This window comes from Aspergillus clavatus, genomic scaffold (genome assembly GCF_000002715.2).
Source record: "Aspergillus clavatus NRRL 1 1099423829798 genomic scaffold, whole genome shotgun sequence".
Taxonomy (NCBI): Eukaryota; Fungi; Ascomycota; class Eurotiomycetes; order Eurotiales; family Aspergillaceae; genus Aspergillus; species Aspergillus clavatus.
Genome location: NW_001517101.1, coordinates 1,732,935 through 1,754,312, shown reverse-complemented (window position 1 = coordinate 1,754,312; position 21,378 = coordinate 1,732,935). Strand labels below are relative to the sequence as shown.

Here is a 21,378-nt window from a genome sequence, read left to right as displayed (position 1 = left end):
CGGAGTCTCGACATCAGCCAATCAGAAAGCAGCCCGCACTGCCAAAATTTCCTGGAGATTCCAAAAAAAAAAAGCTCCTCTGGTCTTTCAAGCTGCGGCTCTTCTCTCAACGCGAAGCTCTTCTCCATTCCTATTATTCTTTTTGACCAGGAATTACAAGCACCCATCTCCTCCACCCCGAAACCAACGCTGGGTTATTCTTCCGACCGGCAATCGTCCCGAATCAGCAATGGTTGGACCAGCTGCTTCGCTCACACCTCTGGCCCGTGCCGACGGGTCGGCATCCTACCAGTGTCCTACGACCGGTTACAGTATCCTGGGCTCGGTGAATGCTCCTATCGAGCTACCAGGTCGCCGTGATGCTTTGAAACCCGAAGAAGCGACTGTCGAGGTCTTTGTGAAGCCGGGGACGACCCCCGGCGGTGTTGGCGAACGCTACGTGGAGGGCATCATCAAGAGCATGCTAGGAAGGATAATTCTGGGTCGGGAGAAGGGATACCCTCGACGAGGCGTTGTTGTCACACTGGCTATTGTGGGTGGCCAAAGCGTTACCAGAGGTGATTCGGTAGGTGCTTTTGCTTTGCCGCTCATGTCCACTCACCAAAGGGGGGGGGGGGGTTTATCGCGAGGAACATGGCTAATTTGAGATGCCAAACAATAGTATCTAACTCTTCTACCGGCTCTCCTTCAAGCCTCGCTTCTGGCGCTACTCTCTGCTGCTGTACCTTTATCTATGACTTTTACAGCAACTGTTCTGGCGGTCACCGCGGCCGGAGATATCGTTCCAGAGCCATCGATCGAACAAGCGGCGACAGCCAAATCCCTTCATGCACTGGCCTTTTCTTCCAAGGGTCATCTCCTGCTGAATGAAAGCCAAGGAAAGTTTGATTTTGATACTTGGGATAAGGTGCATGAGCGGGCGTCCGCGATCTGTCACGGGACCGGGATCAGTAGCGGCGACGGTGACGTTGCCATGGCCGGAGAGGACAATGGACAGAACCTGGAGAAATTCGTACGAGAGACGGTCGAGGATAAACTTTATTCAGACTACGCCTGGAAGATTGATGCGGCTTGATCGCAGGGGTTGTTGTGACCACACGGGCTGCATGAACAAGATGATCGCGCCCGCATGCTATTTTAGGATGCTCCCTCTTAATTCGAGCTCCCCGCAGCAATCGACTCTGTCCGCAATAGCTTCTCTGTAACACGCAGAGTGCTTTCCCTGGGGGAACGGGGGGTGGTGCGTTGCCCGGCGACTGGTGCGCACAGGCATCGGACTCCTGAGCGTTACCGCATTTGACGACGTCTTCACGAACTTTAGCGCACGGGCTGATTTATCCGGCTGGATTATGGCCATTATTTTGCATTCTTGGCTCGATGATCTGGGACCAGACGTGCATCAATCTGACAACACGGACGGGCGCACCATCCAATCCGTCCACCTGCAGCCGATACGACTCGATTTGTCGAAAATCCCACGCACAAAGCAAGGCGGAATTTTTGGATGGAGCTGTCGCTTGGATCGCGAGGGGGGAAGTCCAGAGGGCGTTGTTGTTTTTTCCCCGGAAGTCAGTGCTGCAGCCCAAAGACTGCCAAAATACTACATATGTTGGAAGCTAAAGTAGCGCCCCTTGCAGGGAGAGAGGATGAGATGCATCATCAATGAGAGAATAATAATGAGGAATGTTTCACTTCATGTACTCTACTCTGTACAGTACCCGGCATAGGATAACTACCTACTACAGTAGGTACCCCTTATGATCCATCCGAATAAATGATTTGTGATCCTCAATCATGATGAACAAACCATTACGGCAAGCTGACCCGCTCTCTCGTCTCAACTACAGAGTACTCCGTACAGAGTAGAAATCTCCATCCACTCCCCTCTAAGTCTCTTTCCTAGTATTCACTAAATACTCCAACTCACTAGACTGGATGACTAGACTCCGCTGGTCGTTAAACCCCGTTACATCCGAAGGCTGACTGCCTCCAGTTGGTGGATTTGGTGGATCTCCCAGTGGGTTTTCCTCCTTTCTCTCTTCACTTCCTCCGCCTCACCTTTCAATAATAATAATAATAAACCAAGTCGGAGTCTGACACCAGCACAGTAATCATTATATCCTTCTTTCGTTCTTTTTAATTGCTCATGGCTCCCTCCTCCTTCCAGCCATGTCTCCTCTAGCCCAGTCTGATCTTCCTTCCTCTCGGTCTCCCTCCTCTCCTCCTCCTCCTCCTCCTCCTTTCGCCTCCGCAACCTCCCCACTACTACGATCAGATCCTCAGTCTCCGAACTCGTGTCCTCTCGAGACATCCACCACCGTTGGAGCATCCCTTCTGCGCGAGTATGCGCTTCACATAGATCCCTCCCAATCTACGAGCGAAATCCATGTGAACGAATCCCCCTCCGGACTCTCCAAGGGTAGGACCAACGTCCCCCAGAAGCTGGAGCTGCACCCGGAAGAGGCGCCCCCCGTCACCTCCCTACCCTCCTCTCCTTTCCTTTCCTTCCGCTCCTCAGGGCCCCTGGGCTCGCAGCATCGCAAGAACGCCTCGTCCAGCGATCTCATCCCGCGCCAAACGATCATGAAAGCCCTCGCCTCCAGACCGTCGCTGTGCAGCAGCCCCAACGCCAATACCCCCCTGGCCACGTCGCTGGGCTTGTTGGCCACCAGCCCCAATTCCAGTACCCCGATGGACGCCGACCTGCATCGCTCGACCAAGACCTCGTCGTCGCAGAAGCTCTCGGCTGCACTGTCCAACCTGCAGCTGAGCAAGTATCTCGAGCGGTCGCCGTCGACCGCGCAGTTGGTTCTACAATCCCCATGTTTCTTCCATCGGAGGTTCGACGATGCGGTGAATATTCAGAAAGTGCTGGAGGAGATCGCTGATGATGAGTGGTTGTCGCATTCGCGGCTGGTCCAGACGGCAACCGGGGTGCGGGAGGTGTCCAAGCAGCTGCAGCGGCGGCCGATCAAAAGGGCAGTGAAGAACGTCATGATCGTCACCAAGGCGCGCGACAATCGCTTAGTGCACCTGACGCGCGAGTTGGCCGAGTGGCTTCTGTCCACGCCGCGATATGGGAGCGACCTCGGTGTCAACGTCTGGGTGGACTCCAAGCTGCGGAATTCCAAGCGCTTCGACGCCGCGGGCCTCTTCCAGGCGGAGCCTCGCTTCGAGAAGATGCTGCACTACTGGACCCCGGACCTCTGCTGGTCGACTCCCGAGAAGTTCGATCTGGTGCTGACGCTGGGCGGCGATGGCACCGTGCTGTTCACCTCCTGGCTCTTCCAGCGGATTGTGCCGCCCGTTCTCTGTTTCTCGCTGGGGAGCCTGGGGTTCCTGACCAACTTCGAGTTTGAGAATTATAAATCCCATTTGAATGCGGTCATGGGGGAGGTGGGGATGCGGGTCAACCTGCGGATGCGGTTCACATGCACCGTGTTTCGCAAGGATCGGAGCAAGGGCGCACAGGCCGATGCGGTCGAAGAAGGGGAGCAGTTTGAAGTCCTGAACGAATTGGTGATCGATCGGGGGCCGTCGCCCTACGTGTCGAACCTCGAGCTCTATGCCGATAACGATTTGTTGACCGTGGTCCAGGCGGATGGCTGTATCTTTTCGACGCCAACCGGTAAGTTGTGACGCATCTGTTTCACGTGTTTGATCCATGAACTGACGGGATCAGGGTCTACCGCATACTCTCTTTCTGCCGGGGGTTCTCTCATCCACCCGTCCATTCCGGGCATTCTCCTGACGCCCATCTGCCCGCACACCTTATCCTTCCGTCCTATGGTCCTCTCCGATTCCCTGTTGCTCCGCATTGCCGTCCCCATGGGGTCCCGATCCACGGCGTACTGCTCCTTCGATGGCAAAGGCCGCGTGGAGCTCCGTCAGGGAGACTATGTGACCGTAGAAGCCAGCCAGTATCCCTTCCCTACGGTTGTTTCCGGCAGCGGCGAGTGGTTCGAAAGCGTCCAGCGCGCCTTGCGTTGGAACACACGCGGGGCGGTGCAGAAGAGTTGGAATCGCGACGGGGACGCCGACCTCTCCGGCGACGAAGCTGAGGAGGAGGAATGGGACATCGACACGGATGCCGGTCTGGCGGGCACCGACAGCGGCCTGGGTCCCAGCGAGGACGGTGAGTCGGGTACCACCAGTCCGATGAAACGACAGATGAGCCTGCTCAATATGTAGGGGCTCTCTACATTGCTTGGTTTTGATGCGTACCCCTTTCGCTTTCTTTCCCCCTGGTTTGGTTCGCGGATACACTTTTCGGTCCTGGCGTTTGGATTTGATCGTCTATTTATGCATTATATGGTACAGGGACAAGGTCGCTCATTTGGATTGAATCTTTGCTGGCATAGATATTTCGGGACTGGCTACCGTGATGGATAGACTATCTTGCTCAGCACTGGCGTTAGCGTTGCTCTGATCTCTAATTTGAATTGCGTCCAATCTACCGGTCTGTTTGGTTCATAGAGGTTCGAAATTAAATTTGTTATATGCACCATTGGGTATAGTGAAACTGCCGTAGCAGGTCGTCAACGCATACACTCAAAAGTCTTGTCGATACACGAGGGTCCTCCATCTACAATCCCCTTCCCATGAATACCTACCGAGTCCTTTACCAATCACAACACTCCGCCAACAGGGCCGCCAACTCCTCCAAATACTTCCGATCGACCTCATCAAACCCACTCGGCTCCGTACAATCCACATCGATGATCGCAACCGTCTACACACACACACACGTACGTTTGTCAGCCCATTCATTCCATCCCCTCCCAAAACCAACCCAAAAAAATCAAGTGCTAGTTGAAGGATATGGTTTGATCTTACCTCCCCACCCACCAAAACCGGCACCACGATCTCACTGCGACTGCTCGCGTCACACGCAATATGGCCCGGGAACGCGTGCACGTCCGGCACGAGCACGGTCTGGCGCTGTTCGGCCGCGGCGCCGCACACGCCGCGCCCGAAGCGGATTTCCTGGCACGCGGGGCGGCCTTGGAAGGGACCCAGGAGGAGGAGGAGGAGGTTTTCGGGGGGCTCTGTTGTTGAGGATGAGGTCGTAGAGGCGGGCTGGGGGAATTTGTCCTGGCGGATGTAGAAACCGGCCCAGTTGACGGAGGAGGAGGGGGGTGGGAGGGCGGCGTAGGCGTGCCAGAGGAGGGAGGCGATGTTGGAGAGGTTGCTGGGTTGGATGTGGGTTAGATGTGATGGTTTGTGGGGGGGGGGTTGGAGGGTTGGATGGCTAGGGAGGTGTACCTGACCTAGAAGGGTGTTAGTTTGGGATGCTCAAGCACGAGGCATATGGGGATAGGGAGATACCCAGTTGCGTTGTCCTGTTACAAGGCCCTTTGCTTGTTCGAGAAGCTGTTCGTAAATGTCGGCTTTGGAGGCCTGGCCGGAGCTGGCGAAGTAGGAGGAGTCGGCGTGCGGCTGGCGGTGTTAGGGCGGTGGTGCAGATCTGGGTGATAGGATAACACATACCATGTTGAACTGAAGGGATATGATCAGCTCTAGGAAGAATAGAAACAGTCCAGATGGAGGATGAGGATGAGGATGAGAATTGGAGAGAATTGGAGAATGAGAAAAAAGACGCTGGCGGGTGTGGGGTTTCTTATCGTCTCAGTATCGATAAGATGCTTTCTCTGCTCATCATTTGCGGCGCCAGTGGTAGCCCTAGTAGTGTTCTAGTAGGACGAGTATAGATATGTCTGGAGAAGATGTTTATGAGAGTGATATATATCTAATGTAGCTAACCTTGGATCCTCGGAGCTTCAAGTCATATCTATCAATGCAAGGACCGTCAACCACAGCCAGGGCATTGCTCACGGCATCCTCATTCATCTCCCTGATCTTCCAGCCACACACTCACTGCCTGACAAAGAGTCAATAAAGCACATCCTATCTCAATCTCTCTCTACATCCTATCCAAGCACGAACCATCGGAAGGATCTCTAGCATCGCGGACAATTTCCCTATCCGGAGCCCACGCGATAGACGTCCGTGATAAGCAACCGAGGCCGGATGTAACGATAGTAGCCCGTTGGAGAGAAACGATATAAACCCTCCATTGATCCCTCCCAACATCCTCGTACTCCCGCATCAAATGTCCTTTCTCCACAGCTACAGCATGCACGCTCTGGCCCTGGCCCCATCGCTTCTTCTCCCCGCGGCTCTCGCCCGCGACATCGTCTTCCCTCCCATCGCCGGCGTCCCAAGCCCCCCGCGCCAGATCGTCCTCGATCCCCAGAACCATGTCGACATCGTCACGGACAGCCAGTTCTCCGGCCTGACGACGTTCGCGCGCCTCCCCTACGTGAATTGCTTCGCGGATGAGGCGGACTCGGAGCGGTATGACATTGCGTTCCTGGGTGCGCCCTTTGACACGGTCTGTAGAACGAGCCACTACCGACTCAGCTTCTCGTTCTCGGCTATACCCCGGGTGCTATTGCTAAGGGTCGTGGGCTAACCTGGTGTCTGTTTCACAGGCCGTGACGGGTCGACCAGGAGCTAGGTTCGGTCCTGGCGGCATCCGTCTGGGGTCGCGGCGGCTGGGCGGGTGGAGCATCTATACCGGCGAGAATGTGCTGGAAGGCTGGGCGAAGATCGTCGACTGTGGGGATGCGCCGCTGACGTGGCTGGATAATACCGTTGCGCTGAAGCAGTTGGATTTGGCGCATAAGGTGTGTACGCCGTAGCTGGGGGAGGGGTTTCATTGGGTCGGGTGGTGGTGGTGGTGGTGGTGTAACTGACACGGTGTAGGTCATCTCGTCGCGTCAGACAAATAGTACGACCAACGGCTCTGTCCCTCGCATTATCACTCTAGGAGGAGACCATACGACCACGCTGCCTGCTCTGAGATCGACGTATGAGAGATGGGGACCTGTGTCGGTGATCCATTTCGATAGTCATATCGGTACGAGGATTCCCCTTATCTTTACATTTACAGGAAGAAGGAAAGCTGACCGTGTGGATAGATACATGGGATCCCGATGCCCTAGGTACGTTCCAGCCCCTGTGTCCCCCCCCTGAACCCTCATCGAGTTCGGAAACTGACATGATCAGGCGGCGGTATCTCCCACTACGCGTAACTCAAACTCACTCTCCCTCCCCAGTCTTCCCCTACTATCAGGAATCCTACTACTAACACACCCACCTCCCTCAGCGGCGTAAACCACGGGACCTTCCTGCACCTCGCTCACGAAGAGGTATGATCCCCCAACATCCACCATCCAAACGGCACCACCCCCATCTAACGACCAAGCAGGGCCTCATCCGCAACACATCCATCCACGTCGGCATCCGCGCCCCCGTCACCAGAGGCAAAGCCGACCTCCGCAACGACCTCCGCTGCGGCTTCGAGATCGTCACCGCCCGCGACCTCGACCGTCTCGGCATCCACGGCCTCGTCGAGCAGATCAAGCGCCGCGTCCACGGAAGCAAGGTGTATATCTCGGTGGATATCGACGTGCTGGATCCTGCGTTTGCGCCGGGTATGTCCGTCCTCCTCCGTCCATCAAACCCGAATACGTACACCGTCTACGGTTGAGTCAAGACCTAGGGGAGACTGCGACGACTAATACTGCGACGCTAGCAACCGGAACCGCCGAGCCGGGCGGCTTCACCACGCGTGAACTCCTCTCCATCCTCGACGCGCTGCGCGGCCTGCCCGTCATCGGCGCGGATGTGGTCGAGGTCGCCCCGATCTATGATACGCGCGGGGAGACGACGACGCTGGCGGCGGCGGAGGTGGCGCATTCGTTGCTGGCGCTGATGGTTGCGACGCCTGTAGTCTGCGGATGAGGTTTGAAGTGTGATTCGTGATGATTGTGATGTATCTTTCTATTCCTATTCAGATTCAAGGGACGGGGATCCCCCGTGTTACAGTAATGGCGAAATAGAACTATGTTTCTTTCTCGAATCATTGCCTCCACCACTCGCATCTTCATGCACCATGACGGTTCAAGTATACTGCCACCCCAGGCCCCGTAAAATGCTTCCGCCCCGTGGTACCCCACGTCATCAATGCGATCACCGCAACGACGCCAATAGCGGCCGAGGTATAATTCATCGAGTGCGTCGCGATCGGCCACGAGCTGGGAAAGTTGAACGTGATGGCCGCGAAGAGCAGGAACAGCAGGCCCAGTCCGTTCAGGGTCAGGGAGAGCCAGGCGGGGAGCGCAAAGGGTCCGGTCATGGTGCGGGCGTGGCCGGTGGCATAGCCCAGGAGACGGCTAAGGAGGGCGATTGCGTAGGAGAGATCTAGGTAGTTAGCATAGGATAGGGTAGGGTAGGATGGGATGTCCTGTTGGGTGGGAGGAGGAAGAGGGAGAGGAGGAGGAGGAGGACATACAGAATCCCTCCGTCGCGATGGCAATGACCGTCTCGAAGCCGGTGGTGGTGCCAAAGTCGATTGCGTCGAGGGCGAGCTGCACGGCGAGGGTGAGGAGGATGGCGTTGACGGGGACGTGGCGGGTCGGGTGGACTTTGGCGAGGGTTTCGGAGAAGGGGAGGCCGTGGTCGCGGGCGAAGGCGTAGACGGCGCGGGAGCCCTCGGCGAGGAGGTTGTTGCCGGCGACGAGGACGATGACGGCGATCATGCCTGCGAGGAAACAGGCGGCGAGCTTGCTGCCGGTGGAGTCGTAGAAGATATGGAGGACGGGGACGCCGGTGGGGGTGTTTGCAGTAGCGGTGATGTCGCCGATGCAGAAGCAGAGGGTGAGCAGGAAGGCGAAGCCGGTGGCTGCGCCGAGGACGACGGAGAGAACGATGGCCTTGGGGGCTTCGGTGGAGGCGGATTTCATCTCCTCTGTCATGTGGGCGGGGGCGTCATAGCAGCACATGCCGAAGCAGGACTGGAGGATGCCGACGATGGCAGCCATGGCGGGGCCCCAGCCGGTGAAGTTCTGGAACTCGACGAAGACGAAGGCGGGCTGCTGTTTGTGGTCGTTTGTGGCGAGAAGGACGACCATGGTGATCAGGAAGGATGCCACGTTCCACACGAGGATGAAGCGCGCAATGCGGTTGAGCAGGTGAGGGCCCCAGATGTTGACGGCGGCCGCGATGATGGCGACGAGGTAGGCAACGAGCACGGTCTGCCAGCGCTGAATGCTGTACTCGGGGAAGACGAGGTTGGCCATCCCGAGGATGAAGTTGGCGGCGATGGAGTTGTTGGTCGCTCCCATTGCAAGGACACCTGCTGCGATCAGCATCCCGCCGCCGTCAGGGTTCTCGAAACAGCCGCTTTACCTATGAGCATGAACCATCCGCTGATATACGACAGCCCTCGAGCGAACTTTGGCGGTGCCAGCGCCGCTACCCAAGAGTATTGGCCTCCCGCGACGGGATACATGGAGCACATCTCTGCCATGGGGATCGCAACGGCCAGGGTGAGAAGACTGACCCCGATGAAGCCATAAATCATAACCGGAGGCCCTCCCGACGTGACTCCGACGATGAATACACCACTCAGAGCAGTCCATCTGGGGGACCATTAGCTCACTTCCAGCAGAGAGAGGGCCATAGATGAGAACTCACGATGTGACGATGCTGAAACTGAACCCAATCATGCCTAACAGGCCAAAGGTGCGTTTGAGTTCTGCGCTGATATTAGTAGGGGCCGCGTGTATCAGAAGACAACGGACACACCTTGCTCATAGCCGAGATTCCCAAGCCGGACATCCTCCTCGACCGTCGGCTGGAACGCTTCTTTCTTTTCACTCATGGTTTGCAATGCAAGATCCAATGAGTGTTGACTCCGATAGACCAGGACAGAGCGAGAGGGCGAGTGTGCCTGCCGCAGCAAGGGGTTTTTAAGTCTCTTGACCATCTGAGAACTATATTGACGCCCCTACATGCCTGTATTCTCATATCTCCCCGCAGTGTCAGTAGAACCATGTTGGTTTGATAAGATAGATAGTCAAGCAGGATTCCTAATCGAGTAGGTCTCCGCGATGGCCTGGTGGGTCAGTCAGTATCGAGTCGAATAGTAAACACGCAGATGCCGTATAAGCGTGCAGTAGGATATCAGCATGCCAGAATCATAATCCATTGTACGACTCAGGACTCAGTTGAAGTAAGAGATAACGCAGTCCTGATCCCCCCAAGTGACCAATCGACAAGAAATTCCATGTCTGTGCTGATAAGACGGACGACAACATCGCAAGCCAACCCGCCCTAAACCACCCCCACGACAGAATAAGGGTAAAGACTATAACTCCCTCTCCCAGATCTCCCCGACCAAAACCGTCCCAAACCCTTCATGCTCCTCCTCCCGACTCAACCGGAATCCCTCCGCCGCATACAGCCGCCTTGCCGAATCCAGCACCCTCTGCGTCCACAGCACGATCCGCTGATATCCCGCCTGCCGCGCAAACTCCACACATGTCCGGATCAGGGACCTGCCGACGCCCATGCCGCGCGCACTCGGCTCGACAAGCAGTAGGCGCAGCTTCGCCGTGTCGGGGCCTTCAGTGCTGTCCTTGACCAGCATGATGCAGCCGACTGGGGTCGGGTCGCCGGTGCTGGCGGTGTGTTCTGCGATCCAGCAGCGTTCGAGGGCCGGGTGGTGGGTTTGGTGGAAGGATCGGGCGATTTGCGAGACAAGGGTGGTGAACTTGTCGTTGAAGTTGTATTCGGTGGCGTAGAGGGCGGCATGGCGGCTGATGATCCAGTCGATGTCCGAGGGTTTGTGGGTGCGGATGGTGATGGAGGAGGAGGGAGTAGTTGTGTTCATTGTGAGGGTAGGTAGGTAGGTAGGTAGATTGTGAGTTGGGTAGGTAGACCTCTCTCCAAGAACGAGAGGAGATTGACGGGCGATATACATTTTATATAATAGTTATCAGTGGGGCTGATGCCATTGACAGGGCGTGCACTAAATCCTCACCATCTTTATCAAGAAGTATATTTATACCCCCAAACAACCAAAACCACGACATCTCCGTAGGTTGAGGTCTATTGAAGTATGATAGAGGATTCCAGAGGGTGGATGGAGGGAAGATGGAACAGAAGAGCGGGAAATACAAATCCCTCATCTCTCGTCTCGTCTCGTATAGTATACATAGTATCTATATCTACTCCGTCGTCCAGTCTAAAGCCAAGCGAGTAGTCCCCTCCCCTCAACAATGCATATACTCCAACCCCCCAGCTTCATTCTGGATACATTCGGCCAGATTCACCGACGCAGACTGCACGCTGCCATGCCGGTCATTCAGCTGCGCATGCAGCATCGGTCTCGCATCCGCTCCCTCCAGCGCAAGATGGACCTGCGCCGCGCTGTCGGCGAACGAGCCCCCGCCCCAGACAAACTTGCCTATCGTCATCGTTAACCCCTTTTCCTTTGTGCCAGAGCTGTAGAGACAGGTGATGTATTCATACCGTTGTTGTTGCCCAGGCAATCATTCAGATCGAGTTCGGAAAAGCCCCAGGAGCCGTCGGGTCGTTTGCAGCGGCTGCAGAGGATGTGGTTGCCCTTGAGGGTGATGGTGTCGGAGGAGGTGTTGAATCCACGGAGGGCCATTTTGATGATCTCTGCCAGCTTTCTCGCTTGTCCTGGGTTGAGAGGGTGAGATGTGTGATGGAGATGCTGTATATATGGGGGATGGCGCTGGACGTCATTTGCAGCTCATGTTGAGGTCAAGGGGGTGTCCGTGGGCAGAGTGGGAGCGGTTTCCATGGGATGACAGTACTGCATCAGAGTAGATTGTTTGAGAAGGAAAGAAAGAAAAGATCATTGTGAAGAGGTGGATGTATGAATGCCGTTGCCATATCCTTGCAAAGATCACTACCATGCTCAGGAGATCACTTTACAGCCAAGATCCGACAGTCCATTGCACTCGGAGCCACCTCTAGGCAATTCGAGGAAAACGACTGTGGCGGGAAGAACATACCAGGGCCGGACGACTGAAGCGGAGATGATTATTATTGGATGCGCCGCCGGTAGTCACTAGAGTTAACGGTCAATAGGTGAATGGATAGCATTCGGTCATGGAAGTCGTAGTGGGGAAATACGTCTCGAAAGTAGATATAGCCCAGAGATGCATGCGACAGTGGTTTTAGGTTGGTGATCTGGCTACATAGTTAGAACCAACAGGGATTGGAGATCAACCGGCTGGTGCTGGCTAAACCCGACAGATGTCATAGCTATAAATACCCACCTCCAACACCTGAGACACCAGATACCAGACACCATCGATAGAACTCTATTATCCACAGCTGCCGCCACCATGAAATACATCCCAACTCGGCTCCAGCGGCCTCCGCGTCGGCTGCATGGGCTACGGCAGCCCCGAGAAACGCTGGACTTGCAGCTCAGCGACGAGGAGATCAAGAGTACTGATGATTTGTACGAGCCACGGAGGGTTGTTGGCCACGGCTAGGGACTACGCAGCCTTTCTCAGACTAAGGACTATAGAGGATGCTTAGGCTGAAAAAGACAGCCAGCGATGTCACCACCTGCAGTGGGCCCTCGCAACAGGCAGTCCATTCCATAATCCTGGAGCCTACTTTGCCGGACAATCCTGGTGTGGCTCATCTCCCGCAAGGAATGCACTGCCTTTCTAGAAGAACACGGATCCGTCATCCTCCTGCTCAGCCCGCCATAACCGCAAATACCCACCTTGCGCAGGCCACCCACAGACACCACAGCCACTAGGTCATGCGGGAACCCGCGCGGCGCTTCAAATCAGGATCAGTGGCCGGTCTGATCTTCTGGACTCTGCAGGACTTGGATATTGAGATCGTACTAGGCTTGAACGAGGGAGCGATGGACGGCACGAGACGTGGATGCGCAAATGTCTTGCATCGCTGAGTTGAAGATGGTCTGGGATAGAGCTACGGGATGCTCGAGTCAGGGAAGCCGGGATACAGTGCTGCAGGAGATCTTCCAGTGTGGATGGTCGAGGATGCAGTCGATCCGAGGGATTCTGGCGCATGACTGGTTGATCTTATCTGGTGGGGTTTCTATTCACTATGAAGGTGACAGCGTCAGTCCAATAATCGACGATGGCAGTTTATTTCTTCATCACATATAGTCACACACATCATGATTCACCATTTTCCCTGTCGTGTGTCTGGAACTCTCCGTTAGCTCTGACAAACTGGAGGGAGTAAGAGACTACCTATCCTTGATGGTTTCCTTCAGACGGGGAAACAGGGATATCCGACGCATGACTATTGGATCTGATTTCAAATCCGAGAACGACACGACGAACGGACCAATTACCATCACCACGCACAGTGCACACAGACGGTGGTGGCTCAGGTGGCGGCGGGGTGAACAATGCAGCCAACTGGTCGAAGTCGGACTGAACGAGTCGGCTGATGGGCTGGTTGATGCTTCTGGATAGATCCTTGGCTGGGTCGGCTGGGAGGGGAAAAGCAACGGTTTAGTGCCTTGAGCCTGAGTCAGTACTCAGTAGTGAGCTCCTAGTAAGACTGGAAGATCGAAATCTGATTGATGGATGGGATGGCTGGATTAGGAGAACACTGACGGACGGACTCTGATCGACTGTGCATCAACTGCCATCCTCTTGGAGGGGTTGTCAATGTTAGTTTGATGGAGAGTAAAGTATGGTGATCGAATATGATGTAGATACTGAACTGGTAGACCGTTTCATTCTTTGGAGAAGAATATCAGACTCGACTCGACTCGACTCGACTGTCCACGACCTAATAATATGAGCGAGTCAGAAAACAGCACCCATCACCACCAGGAAGAAAGCGGTTTCAGTCCACTGCAAAAAGCAGTCGATCCCATCAGCTTCCATCCTCTTCAGATGAGGGATGACTCTTAAATGCCTCTCTGCCTTGTTTTTGTTTTAGCTTCGTTGTTTGGGTTCGGGGTCATCCGCTGCCTGCGCGTGTGGTTACAGGAGGTCTTAGACTCGTAGTGGAATTTGATAGAACTGGTGTACTCCGTAGATTTTGTTTCCCAGGAGCTCTTAAGGACCAAGCTCCCTGCCCTGGGGGACTGGACTTGACTCCTTTGTCTGTTGCTTTAGACCAACCTGAAGCCACTGACATTTGGTTTCTGCACATCATCTTTTTTTTATCTTGATAATCAGCCACCACCTCGTCTACGCGATCGTCATTGATCAATCATTGTGAACCACATTTTCTTTACAATTATTATTACAATTTACAAGCCACGGCATCAGTGAGCCAACTCGGTTTTAACTGGTTACTGGTTACTGGTTACTGGTTACTGGTACCTACGACTACTGTAGTAAGTCTTTGAGGACCTCCGGCTAAGGCAGCGCCCGCTAGGTCCTCAGGAAACCAATTGGCTCACGTGCTAGAGAGGGGGGAATTGGACCATCCTCAGGTGCTACTGTGCTAGTAGCTGCTGAGTACTACTCTGTGCGGCAATATTCACCGACCCGAATTATGTCGGAGGTGAGTGAGATACGTCTGCTGCATGTTTCTGTTCTCTCTTGCTCCTGTCTGCCTCTTTCCCCCTTGCGCCCAGTGGTGCAACTATCAATTTCACCAACTGGCCAAGTGGGGGAGGGAAAATCCCTTTTCATTCATTCATTACCTATTAACTACCCGGGGTCGTACCACGGTCCTTGTACGGAGTAGTTTGTACTGTACCCAGCTGGTTAGCGTACCGTACCTGACCCACTCTAACCACTTTCCTCCCCACTGAGCTGTTTGTTAAGTTGTTTTCCCGCATCTCCCGTTATGACGCCATGTCATTCCTGGGGTTTTTGGACGGTCAGGAATCTGTATTTCTCGGTATTTCCTCATTTGTTCATTTCGTGAAGCTTTCCCCGCAAGTCTTCCTTTTTTTTTTTCGGTGCTTTTCCTCCTCCAGCTTCTGAGTGAGGAAGAGGAAAAGGAAAACTTATTATAACTTGTTGTGATTGATTTACTTGTTCCTTGATGTCTCTGCATTTTCAAGGAAGAGCACTCCTACTACATCTATCCAGGATCCACACGGAACCAAGGCTGATATGATGTGGGCTCATCTCACCCGTCAGGGTCCCCATTCCTACTCCTCCTCCTATTATTATTATTATTATTATTACCCTCATCTCAGGAGGAAACCACAGATAAAAGCCTCAATGGCTGCCTCCTCACCATCTTCTCTCTTTTCCGCCTCGTCCTCTTCCTCCACTTCGCTCTATCCGTCCTCCTGCAGCTCAATTGCCTCGCCGCCATTGCTCTCAGTCTCCAGTAAGTTTCAATCCGTCGATTGAGATTGATCGTGATCTTCCCTTTCTCCACCCCCCTCTTCATGCATCTGTTTCCCCTCGCTAGCGGACCACTTGTTCCACGACAACTACGACTCGACTAGTAGGTTGACACCTACTAGTCGAGTCGTCAACTACTAGTGACCAACTGAGCATCGCTGCATGACTGCATCTCCTCATTGGCATGCCATCTTGATGATTTGTTCCTTTGCCTGCCTGTTGGCCTCCCTCTCTGTCAACCTCTGCCTCCCCACCTGACACGTGTGGCCTGTCTGCTCTGCCTTTTTTTTTTTTTTTTTGCCTTTCTGCCTCTGGTGAATCCCCCCGCTGATCGTGTACTCTTAGCCAATTTCTCTTCCTCCTCCTGGTCGCCCTCGCATCGGCCCTCCACTGCTTCTGCCCGAGATCAACTTGAAAGTCTGATCGCCAAGCACGGTCACCCCACTCGGCCCTCCCTGTCATCCTTGCGAGATTTAACAGCCACTTCGTCGACTTATAATCCACCATCGCCCCTCTCTCCTGACTCTCCTCCCTCTCCAGATTCCGAATCTTGGGATCTCTCCGAGACTGTCGTGCTCTCCCCGTCGACCTCTCGACCAATTCCCATCCCGAAGCCCTCGAGCAGTTCGTTTGACACGGACCTACCCGTCACGCCATTGACCGGTCGATTCGAACGAGACTACTTTCCGCAGTCCAAACACTCGGCGGGCGGTCGAAGAACCCGCGACCGCGTGGCCCAGCCGGACAGTGATCGATATCGACGTCGATCCTACCAGCAGCCGTCGTCCAGAATGCGCTCGGACAGCTCCACTTTCTACTCCCCCGTCATGTCTCCAAGCATGTCGCCATCCACCCGCTCCGCCTCCCCACAACCATCTCGCTCCCGAGGCAACAACACTTCCAAGTCGGTGCCGGCGTTCCATCTCGGTAGCCTGCCTCGCTTCCATCCGGCCGTCTATCAGCCGTCGAACAGCTCCCAGAGTCTCGCCGCACAGCCCGCATCGCCTCGTCCATCTCGTCAGCAACCCCACCGGACATCCTCGACCTCCCGGGACACGATGAGACAGTATCGAGAACTGGTCGAGAGTGTGGCTCTCGCCAAGGGGCCCTCTCGGCCGCTCTCGCCGAGCCCATCGGCGCCCAGACTAGATCCGTTGCGCAGTCCGGGGCCGGTGACTCCCTTGGCGTTGGAGGAAACCGGTGGCTACTTGACCATTGGTGCCACCAGCTCCGACTTTTCGTCCGCTGACTCCCAATCCTCCAGCCCGGCGCCGGATCTGGTGGAGAAGCTCATCTCCCGCGAAGCCGACCGCGCTCGTCAAAAGTCCCGGAAGACCAGCAAGGGGTGGTGATTGTTACATGGTCCCTTTTTTTTTTTTTTTATCCCCCACTCGTCGCAACATCTAGACGACGCCCGCTTTCGGTTCTCCCCTGATCTCTTTTCTTATCGGATTGTTTTCCCGGACCTTTATTCGCCTGTATCATGTTATGTTTATTCTATACCCCACACAGCCTTGATTTTCCTTCACTTCACTTCTCCTGTAACTTCATGGCCCACTCTTCTCTTGTCCACTTGAAGCCCTAGAAGCTGTACCAGAACCAGAACCAGAACCAGAACCAGACTGTTCTCTTGTCTTGCAATTTTGTTGACCTGGGAGACGACGGAAGAAAAACTGTTTATTTTAGACTTGAATCCTCCCGGTACACCCTTCATGGCTGGATCCGAGGGGTGGCGAGGACTTTCTCACAGCAGCATCCAGCACGGACGCTTTTCAATCGACAGGCAAGCAACAAGACCTTGGCAATGCAGACCTATTTATGAGAGACACACCACCCTGAGCCTTGTAGTATCTCCCAATAGATTGACTACATTGTCATGTCAAGAACTACACAGTACTACTACACAGTAGTAGTCTAGGGGGTGACTCCACAACTATCCAGAAGCCCGATGGAATCCGATCGGCAGCCACCAGACTCTCTGGCTCTCTAGTCTCTAGCCGCCCGGAGCTGCGCAGTCTCTCCCCGAACCACCCTCTCTGCTCCGCGGGGCCTTTTCTTTTTCCCCCCAGCGAAATTTAGTCGCCTTCATCCGTTCCTCTATCTCTATCTCTATCTCTATCTTTCTCCATCCATGATTCATCTCATGGAATATATCTTGACTATACAGTATACCCCTTAGACCTCTCCCAACGAGCCTGAATCCCGAGACCTCCAAGAACTTCAGCCATTCTTCAATGGCCCGGCATCACCGCTAGCTCTCCCGATTTCCTTCTCCACCTCCAATAACGGCGCTAGCTATACCTACATCTTCATACATACATCCATCCATCCATCCATACACGCTTTTCATGACCGCAAGGTCGTCGTCGCTCCAGCCGGTTGTTGCGGAGGTGAGCTCGAGTGGTCACGTCGTCCCCCGGGACCGGGGCGAGATGGAGTCTGGCAAGGCCGGCGCAGGCGCGGGTCTACCAACAACAACAGCAGCAGCCGTGGAGAAGAAGAGTAATTACAAGGGTTTCGTGGCGGGTGTGTTTTCGGGGATTGCAAAGTTAAGTGGTACGTCTACCTCTCCCTTTTTATTCTATTCGGATAAACGAAGATGATGGGTGGTTGTGGGCTGATTGTGGTTGGGTGTTTTGGGGGTACTCTAGTTGGACATCCGTATGTTTTCGGTCCCCTGTGATCAAAGCGAGGAGCAAAGCTGATGAAGACACGCTAGCTTCGACACGGTCAAGGTTCGGCTCCAGACGAGCAAAGACGGGCATTTCAAAGGGCCCCTGGACTGCGTGCTGCAGACGGTGCGGAAGGAGGGCGTGAGCGGGTTCTACAAGGGGGCGACGCCGCCGCTGGTCGGATGGATGGTGATGGACTCGGTGTATGTCTTGCATTCCGTTCCAACCTTCCGGGGGATCATGTGGCCGGGTGACAAGGTGGCAAAGACGGCTGACGAAAGATAGCATGCTCGGTTCCCTCACGCTGTACCGCCGCTTACTCCTCGAGAATGTCTTCTCGCGGCCGACAGTGCGCGCCCTAACGCCGTTCGCGAGTTACCAGCCGGACCCGACTACGCTGCCGAGCTTTGGGCACGGGATTGCGGGTATCCTCGCGGGGACGACGGTGAGTTTTATTGCGGCGCCCGTGGAGCATATCAAGACACGACTGCAGGTCCAGTATGCGGCCGACAAGGCGAAACGGATGTATAGCGGGCCGATTGACTGTTTGCAAAAGATGGTGAGTGGCTTCTCCGAAAGAGAATACTCCTGCAGTGGAGAGGCGTGTGTGTTTGAGCTGACTCGCCGATGTTAGCTCCGCACCCACGGCATCGCCGGCGTATACCGCGGCCTCTGGGCGACCGTTTTCTTCCGATCCTTCTTCTTTTTCTGGTGGGGGTCGTACGACGTGCTGACGCGGTGGATGACGAGCAACACGGCGCTGTCTGCGCCCGCGATCAACTTCTGGGCGGGCGGCATCTCGGCGCAGATCTTCTGGCTGACATCGTACCCGTCCGACGTGGTCAAGCAGCGGCTGATGACGGACCCAATGGGCGGTGCGCTCGGCGACGGCGAGCGCAAGTTCCGCCGGTGGAAGGATGCGGCGCGGGCGGTTTATCGCGAGCGCGGGTTGAGGGGGTATTGGAGGGGATTTGTGCCCTGCTTCCTCAGAGCATTCCCGGCGAATGCGATGGCCTTGGTTGCATTTGAGGGTGTGATGCGGTCGTTGCCATAGCCCGCTAGCCCCAAGCCCACTTGCGAGGTATTGTTGATGAGAGGGCGAGACCCGATGAATAGATTTAGACGGCCACTTGTAAATAGAGCATATTGCATGAAATGAGACATCACAAAAGCAGCGACTCGTCAAATGTCCTGTGCCAGCGTTGCGACGGTGGAGGTCCAATCGATGCAACAGCGGCCGTTTTCGGCAGATTGGCCCTGCAGGAACATCCATTATCCAGAGTACGCTCGGAGGCGACGACAAAACTCCCTAGCTTTATATCCACCGACTATTAGCAAATGTTAGAGCCGTTGTGCAGCAATGCGTGTGTTCTTTTTCCGGCCGGAAGTGTGAGGTCAGACCCAGAAAAGAAAAGAAACGAACGCAATCGCTTCATCCTCTCATCATCATCATCACTTCCTTCCTCCATCCCTCGTTTGACCCTCGCACTACACGACATTACAGCTTCTATCGCATTTTCCTGCTGGTCCCGATATGTCTGAGCGCAGGTTGACGGGTTATGAATTGATTGCTGGCTGAAAGAGTTGAATTGAATCGCCCCGTGTGCCGTCCACCGTCCACCGCCGTTGATTCAGATCGTTCGACCTGGCCTCACCGGGATCGACACCCCCGGCCAGAGCTTCAATTCTCTACCGTCCTATTTACAACGCGCCCCCCCCGTCCTCGATCAATTTCATCTGAAAAGAAACAAAAAAAACGGCCAGGAATGGCCGTGGCCCGCACAATGCGACGCACGAACCCCATCACGCTTCTCCTGGCCGCCCTGCTGGCCTTCGGCTTCCTCGTCTTCCTCTTCTCCCCGTCGTCGTCCTCCGCGACCCCCGTCGGCGCAGGCACCTCCACCTCGCAGCAACGACGCGAAGACGCCGCCGAGAACCCTCTCTCCCCACCGACGAAACCCTTCCTGAAGTCGCAGCCCGTCCGCCATGACGGCCAGCAAGCGCCGCCGCCCGTCGTCCACTACGACCTCAACAAGCTCAGCAGTACCAGCGACTCGGCGGCCAAGGGCGAGCATATCCTCATCCTAACCCCGATGGCACGCTTCGTCCCCGAATACTGGGCCAACGTCGCCAAACTAACGTACCCGCACGAGCTCATCTCGCTCGGCTTCATCATCCCCAAGGACAAGGCCGGCAACGCGGCGGTCGCCGCGCTCGAGGACGCCGTCCGCAAGACGCAGGCCGGCCCGCTCGCCCAGCGCTTCGCCAGCATCTCCATCCTCCGCCAGGACTTCGACCCGCCGCTCGCCTCGCAGGACGAAAAGGAGCGCCACAAGCTGTCCAACCAGAAACTCCGCCGCGAGGCCATGTCGCGCGCCCGCAACAGCCTCCTCTTCACCACCCTCGGCCCCGCCACCGCCTGGGTCCTCTGGCTCGACGCCGACATCGTTGAAACCCCCGCCTCCCTCATCCAGGACCTCACCGCGCACAACTACCCCGTCCTCGTCCCCAACTGCTACCAGCGCTACTACAACGCCGAGTCCCGCAAGATGGACATCCGCCCCTACGACTACAACTCCTGGATCGACAGCAGCACCGCCCAGGCCCTCGCCGCCACCCTCGGCCCAGACGACATCCTCCTCGAGGGCTACGCCGAGCTGCCCACCTACCGCACCCTCATGGCCCACCTCGCCGATACAGCCAACCCGAACCCGCGCAAGGTCATCGAACTCGACGGCGTCGGCGGCACCGCCCTCCTCGTCAAGGCCGACGTCCACCGCGACGGCGCCATGTTCCCCGCCTTTCCCTTCTACCATCTTGTCGAGACGGAGGGCTTCGCCAAGATGGCGAAGCGCTTGGGGTATTCTGTGTATGGCCTGCCGGACTATTTTGTATGTCCTCCCCCCCCCTGTATCCATGGTAGTATCTGGATGGTAAATGCTGATAATATGCTGCAGGTGTATCACGAGAATGAGTAAGGTTGCCAACCTTCCTACACGGAGGAACATTTAAACCCCCAAAAAAAGAAAAAAACAAAAACTCCAGGGGGTGTTGTTGCCCTGGGAAGCGCTGCGCGCAACTCATTGGGTTATTGGTTGGATTTCGAGAAACCATCTACATTCTCATTACATTACAATGTCTGCTTCTGTTTCTGCAACTGCAATTGCGGAGTTCTGGCGGGTTCTGGTTCGGTAGGGTTTTCTTTTTTTTGTATGGTGATTTCTTTTATTTTATTTTAGACTTTTCACGAAGCTAGAGATATTTCCATCGAGATGGTTTCGGGCTTGGAGTGTGTATCCTGTCCTGTCCTGTCCTGGTTACCAGTGTAGTACTGCGTGTTTTTTTCACCCACTGCGCCATAAGTCGTTTATTATCTAGACAGTCATCATATTCCAATTTTTCGTGTTCGCTGGTATACTACCATATCCTCCGTCCGATTAATCCCACGAGATGCTACACGGGCAGTTAGTACGGTAGAAAACCAAATCTAAAAAGAAAGAAGATCA

General features: G+C 55.2%; 10 protein-coding genes across 10 annotated transcripts, besides 12 other annotated features; 6 read left to right on the top strand and 4 right to left on the bottom strand.

Annotated features, from left to right (window-relative positions):
* Positions 1 to 229: 229 nt before the first annotated feature.
* ACLA_093550 (putative exosome complex subunit Rrp46) lies at positions 230 to 1,075 on the top strand (the record flags this gene model as incomplete). The annotated part of the gene is made up of 2 exons (XM_001273081.1): positions 230 to 565; positions 662 to 1,075. The coding sequence occupies 2 exons, from the start codon at positions 230 to 232 to the stop codon at positions 1,073 to 1,075; spliced, it is 750 nt and encodes a 249-aa protein (XP_001273082.1).
* Positions 1,076 to 2,169: 1,094 nt separating this feature from the next.
* ACLA_093540 (putative NAD+ kinase Utr1) lies at positions 2,170 to 4,191 on the top strand (the record flags this gene model as incomplete). The annotated part of the gene is made up of 2 exons (XM_001273080.1): positions 2,170 to 3,628; positions 3,683 to 4,191. 2 exons carry the CDS (start codon positions 2,170 to 2,172, stop codon positions 4,189 to 4,191), a joined length of 1,968 nt encoding a protein of 655 aa, XP_001273081.1.
* Positions 2,213 to 2,241: a microsatellite.
* Positions 2,214 to 2,241: a microsatellite.
* Positions 4,192 to 4,621: 430 nt separating the features above from the next.
* ACLA_093530 (GAF domain-containing protein) lies at positions 4,622 to 5,493 on the bottom strand (the record flags this gene model as incomplete). Its single annotated transcript, XM_001273079.1, has 4 exons — positions 4,622 to 4,732; positions 4,837 to 5,265; positions 5,329 to 5,439; positions 5,485 to 5,493. The coding sequence occupies 4 exons, from the start codon at positions 5,491 to 5,493 to the stop codon at positions 4,622 to 4,624; spliced, it is 660 nt and encodes a 219-aa protein (XP_001273080.1).
* Positions 5,494 to 6,112: 619 nt separating this feature from the next.
* ACLA_093520 (agmatinase) lies at positions 6,113 to 7,809 on the top strand (the record flags this gene model as incomplete). The annotated part of the gene is made up of 8 exons (XM_001273078.1): positions 6,113 to 6,394; positions 6,495 to 6,689; positions 6,769 to 6,922; positions 6,984 to 7,007; positions 7,072 to 7,093; positions 7,172 to 7,214; positions 7,274 to 7,499; positions 7,601 to 7,809. The coding sequence occupies 8 exons, from the start codon at positions 6,113 to 6,115 to the stop codon at positions 7,807 to 7,809; spliced, it is 1,155 nt and encodes a 384-aa protein (XP_001273079.1).
* Positions 6,730 to 6,751: a microsatellite.
* Positions 7,810 to 7,951: 142 nt separating the features above from the next.
* ACLA_093510 (putative GABA permease) lies at positions 7,952 to 9,730 on the bottom strand (the record flags this gene model as incomplete). The annotated part of the gene is made up of 5 exons (XM_001273077.1): positions 7,952 to 8,268; positions 8,360 to 9,202; positions 9,256 to 9,488; positions 9,544 to 9,604; positions 9,655 to 9,730. 5 exons carry the CDS (start codon positions 9,728 to 9,730, stop codon positions 7,952 to 7,954), a joined length of 1,530 nt encoding a protein of 509 aa, XP_001273078.1.
* Positions 8,278 to 8,308: a microsatellite.
* Positions 8,322 to 8,354: a microsatellite.
* A 486-nt stretch (positions 9,731 to 10,216) lies between the features above and the next one.
* On the bottom strand, positions 10,217 to 10,831 carry ACLA_093500 (GNAT family N-acetyltransferase; the record flags this gene model as incomplete). The annotated part of the gene is made up of 1 exon (XM_001273076.1): positions 10,217 to 10,831. One exon carries the CDS (start codon positions 10,829 to 10,831, stop codon positions 10,217 to 10,219), a length of 615 nt encoding a protein of 204 aa, XP_001273077.1.
* Positions 10,748 to 10,788: a microsatellite.
* Positions 10,832 to 11,123: 292 nt separating the features above from the next.
* Positions 11,124 to 11,524, bottom strand: ACLA_093490 (CVNH domain-containing protein; the record flags this gene model as incomplete). The annotated part of the gene is made up of 2 exons (XM_001273075.1): positions 11,124 to 11,317; positions 11,383 to 11,524. The coding sequence occupies 2 exons, from the start codon at positions 11,522 to 11,524 to the stop codon at positions 11,124 to 11,126; spliced, it is 336 nt and encodes a 111-aa protein (XP_001273076.1).
* Positions 11,525 to 13,641: 2,117 nt separating this feature from the next.
* Positions 13,642 to 13,665: a microsatellite.
* A 516-nt stretch (positions 13,666 to 14,181) lies between these two features.
* Positions 14,182 to 14,214: a microsatellite.
* Positions 14,215 to 15,011: 797 nt separating this feature from the next.
* Positions 15,012 to 15,034: a microsatellite.
* Positions 15,035 to 15,071: 37 nt separating this feature from the next.
* On the top strand, positions 15,072 to 16,552 carry ACLA_093480 (uncharacterized protein; the record flags this gene model as incomplete). The annotated part of the gene is made up of 2 exons (XM_001273074.1): positions 15,072 to 15,183; positions 15,546 to 16,552. The coding sequence occupies 2 exons, from the start codon at positions 15,072 to 15,074 to the stop codon at positions 16,550 to 16,552; spliced, it is 1,119 nt and encodes a 372-aa protein (XP_001273075.1).
* A 241-nt stretch (positions 16,553 to 16,793) lies between these two features.
* Positions 16,794 to 16,822: a microsatellite.
* Positions 16,823 to 17,296: 474 nt separating this feature from the next.
* Positions 17,297 to 17,321: a microsatellite.
* Positions 17,322 to 17,548: 227 nt separating this feature from the next.
* ACLA_093470 (putative mitochondrial carrier protein) lies at positions 17,549 to 18,926 on the top strand (the record flags this gene model as incomplete). The annotated part of the gene is made up of 4 exons (XM_001273073.1): positions 17,549 to 17,760; positions 17,911 to 18,075; positions 18,158 to 18,431; positions 18,507 to 18,926. The coding sequence occupies 4 exons, from the start codon at positions 17,549 to 17,551 to the stop codon at positions 18,924 to 18,926; spliced, it is 1,071 nt and encodes a 356-aa protein (XP_001273074.1).
* Positions 18,927 to 19,638: 712 nt separating this feature from the next.
* Positions 19,639 to 20,850, top strand: ACLA_093460 (mannosyltransferase complex subunit MNN9; the record flags this gene model as incomplete). The annotated part of the gene is made up of 2 exons (XM_001273072.1): positions 19,639 to 20,763; positions 20,830 to 20,850. 2 exons carry the CDS (start codon positions 19,639 to 19,641, stop codon positions 20,848 to 20,850), a joined length of 1,146 nt encoding a protein of 381 aa, XP_001273073.1.
* Positions 20,851 to 21,168: 318 nt separating this feature from the next.
* Positions 21,169 to 21,188: a microsatellite.
* Between the last annotated feature and the right edge of the window lie 190 nt (positions 21,189 to 21,378).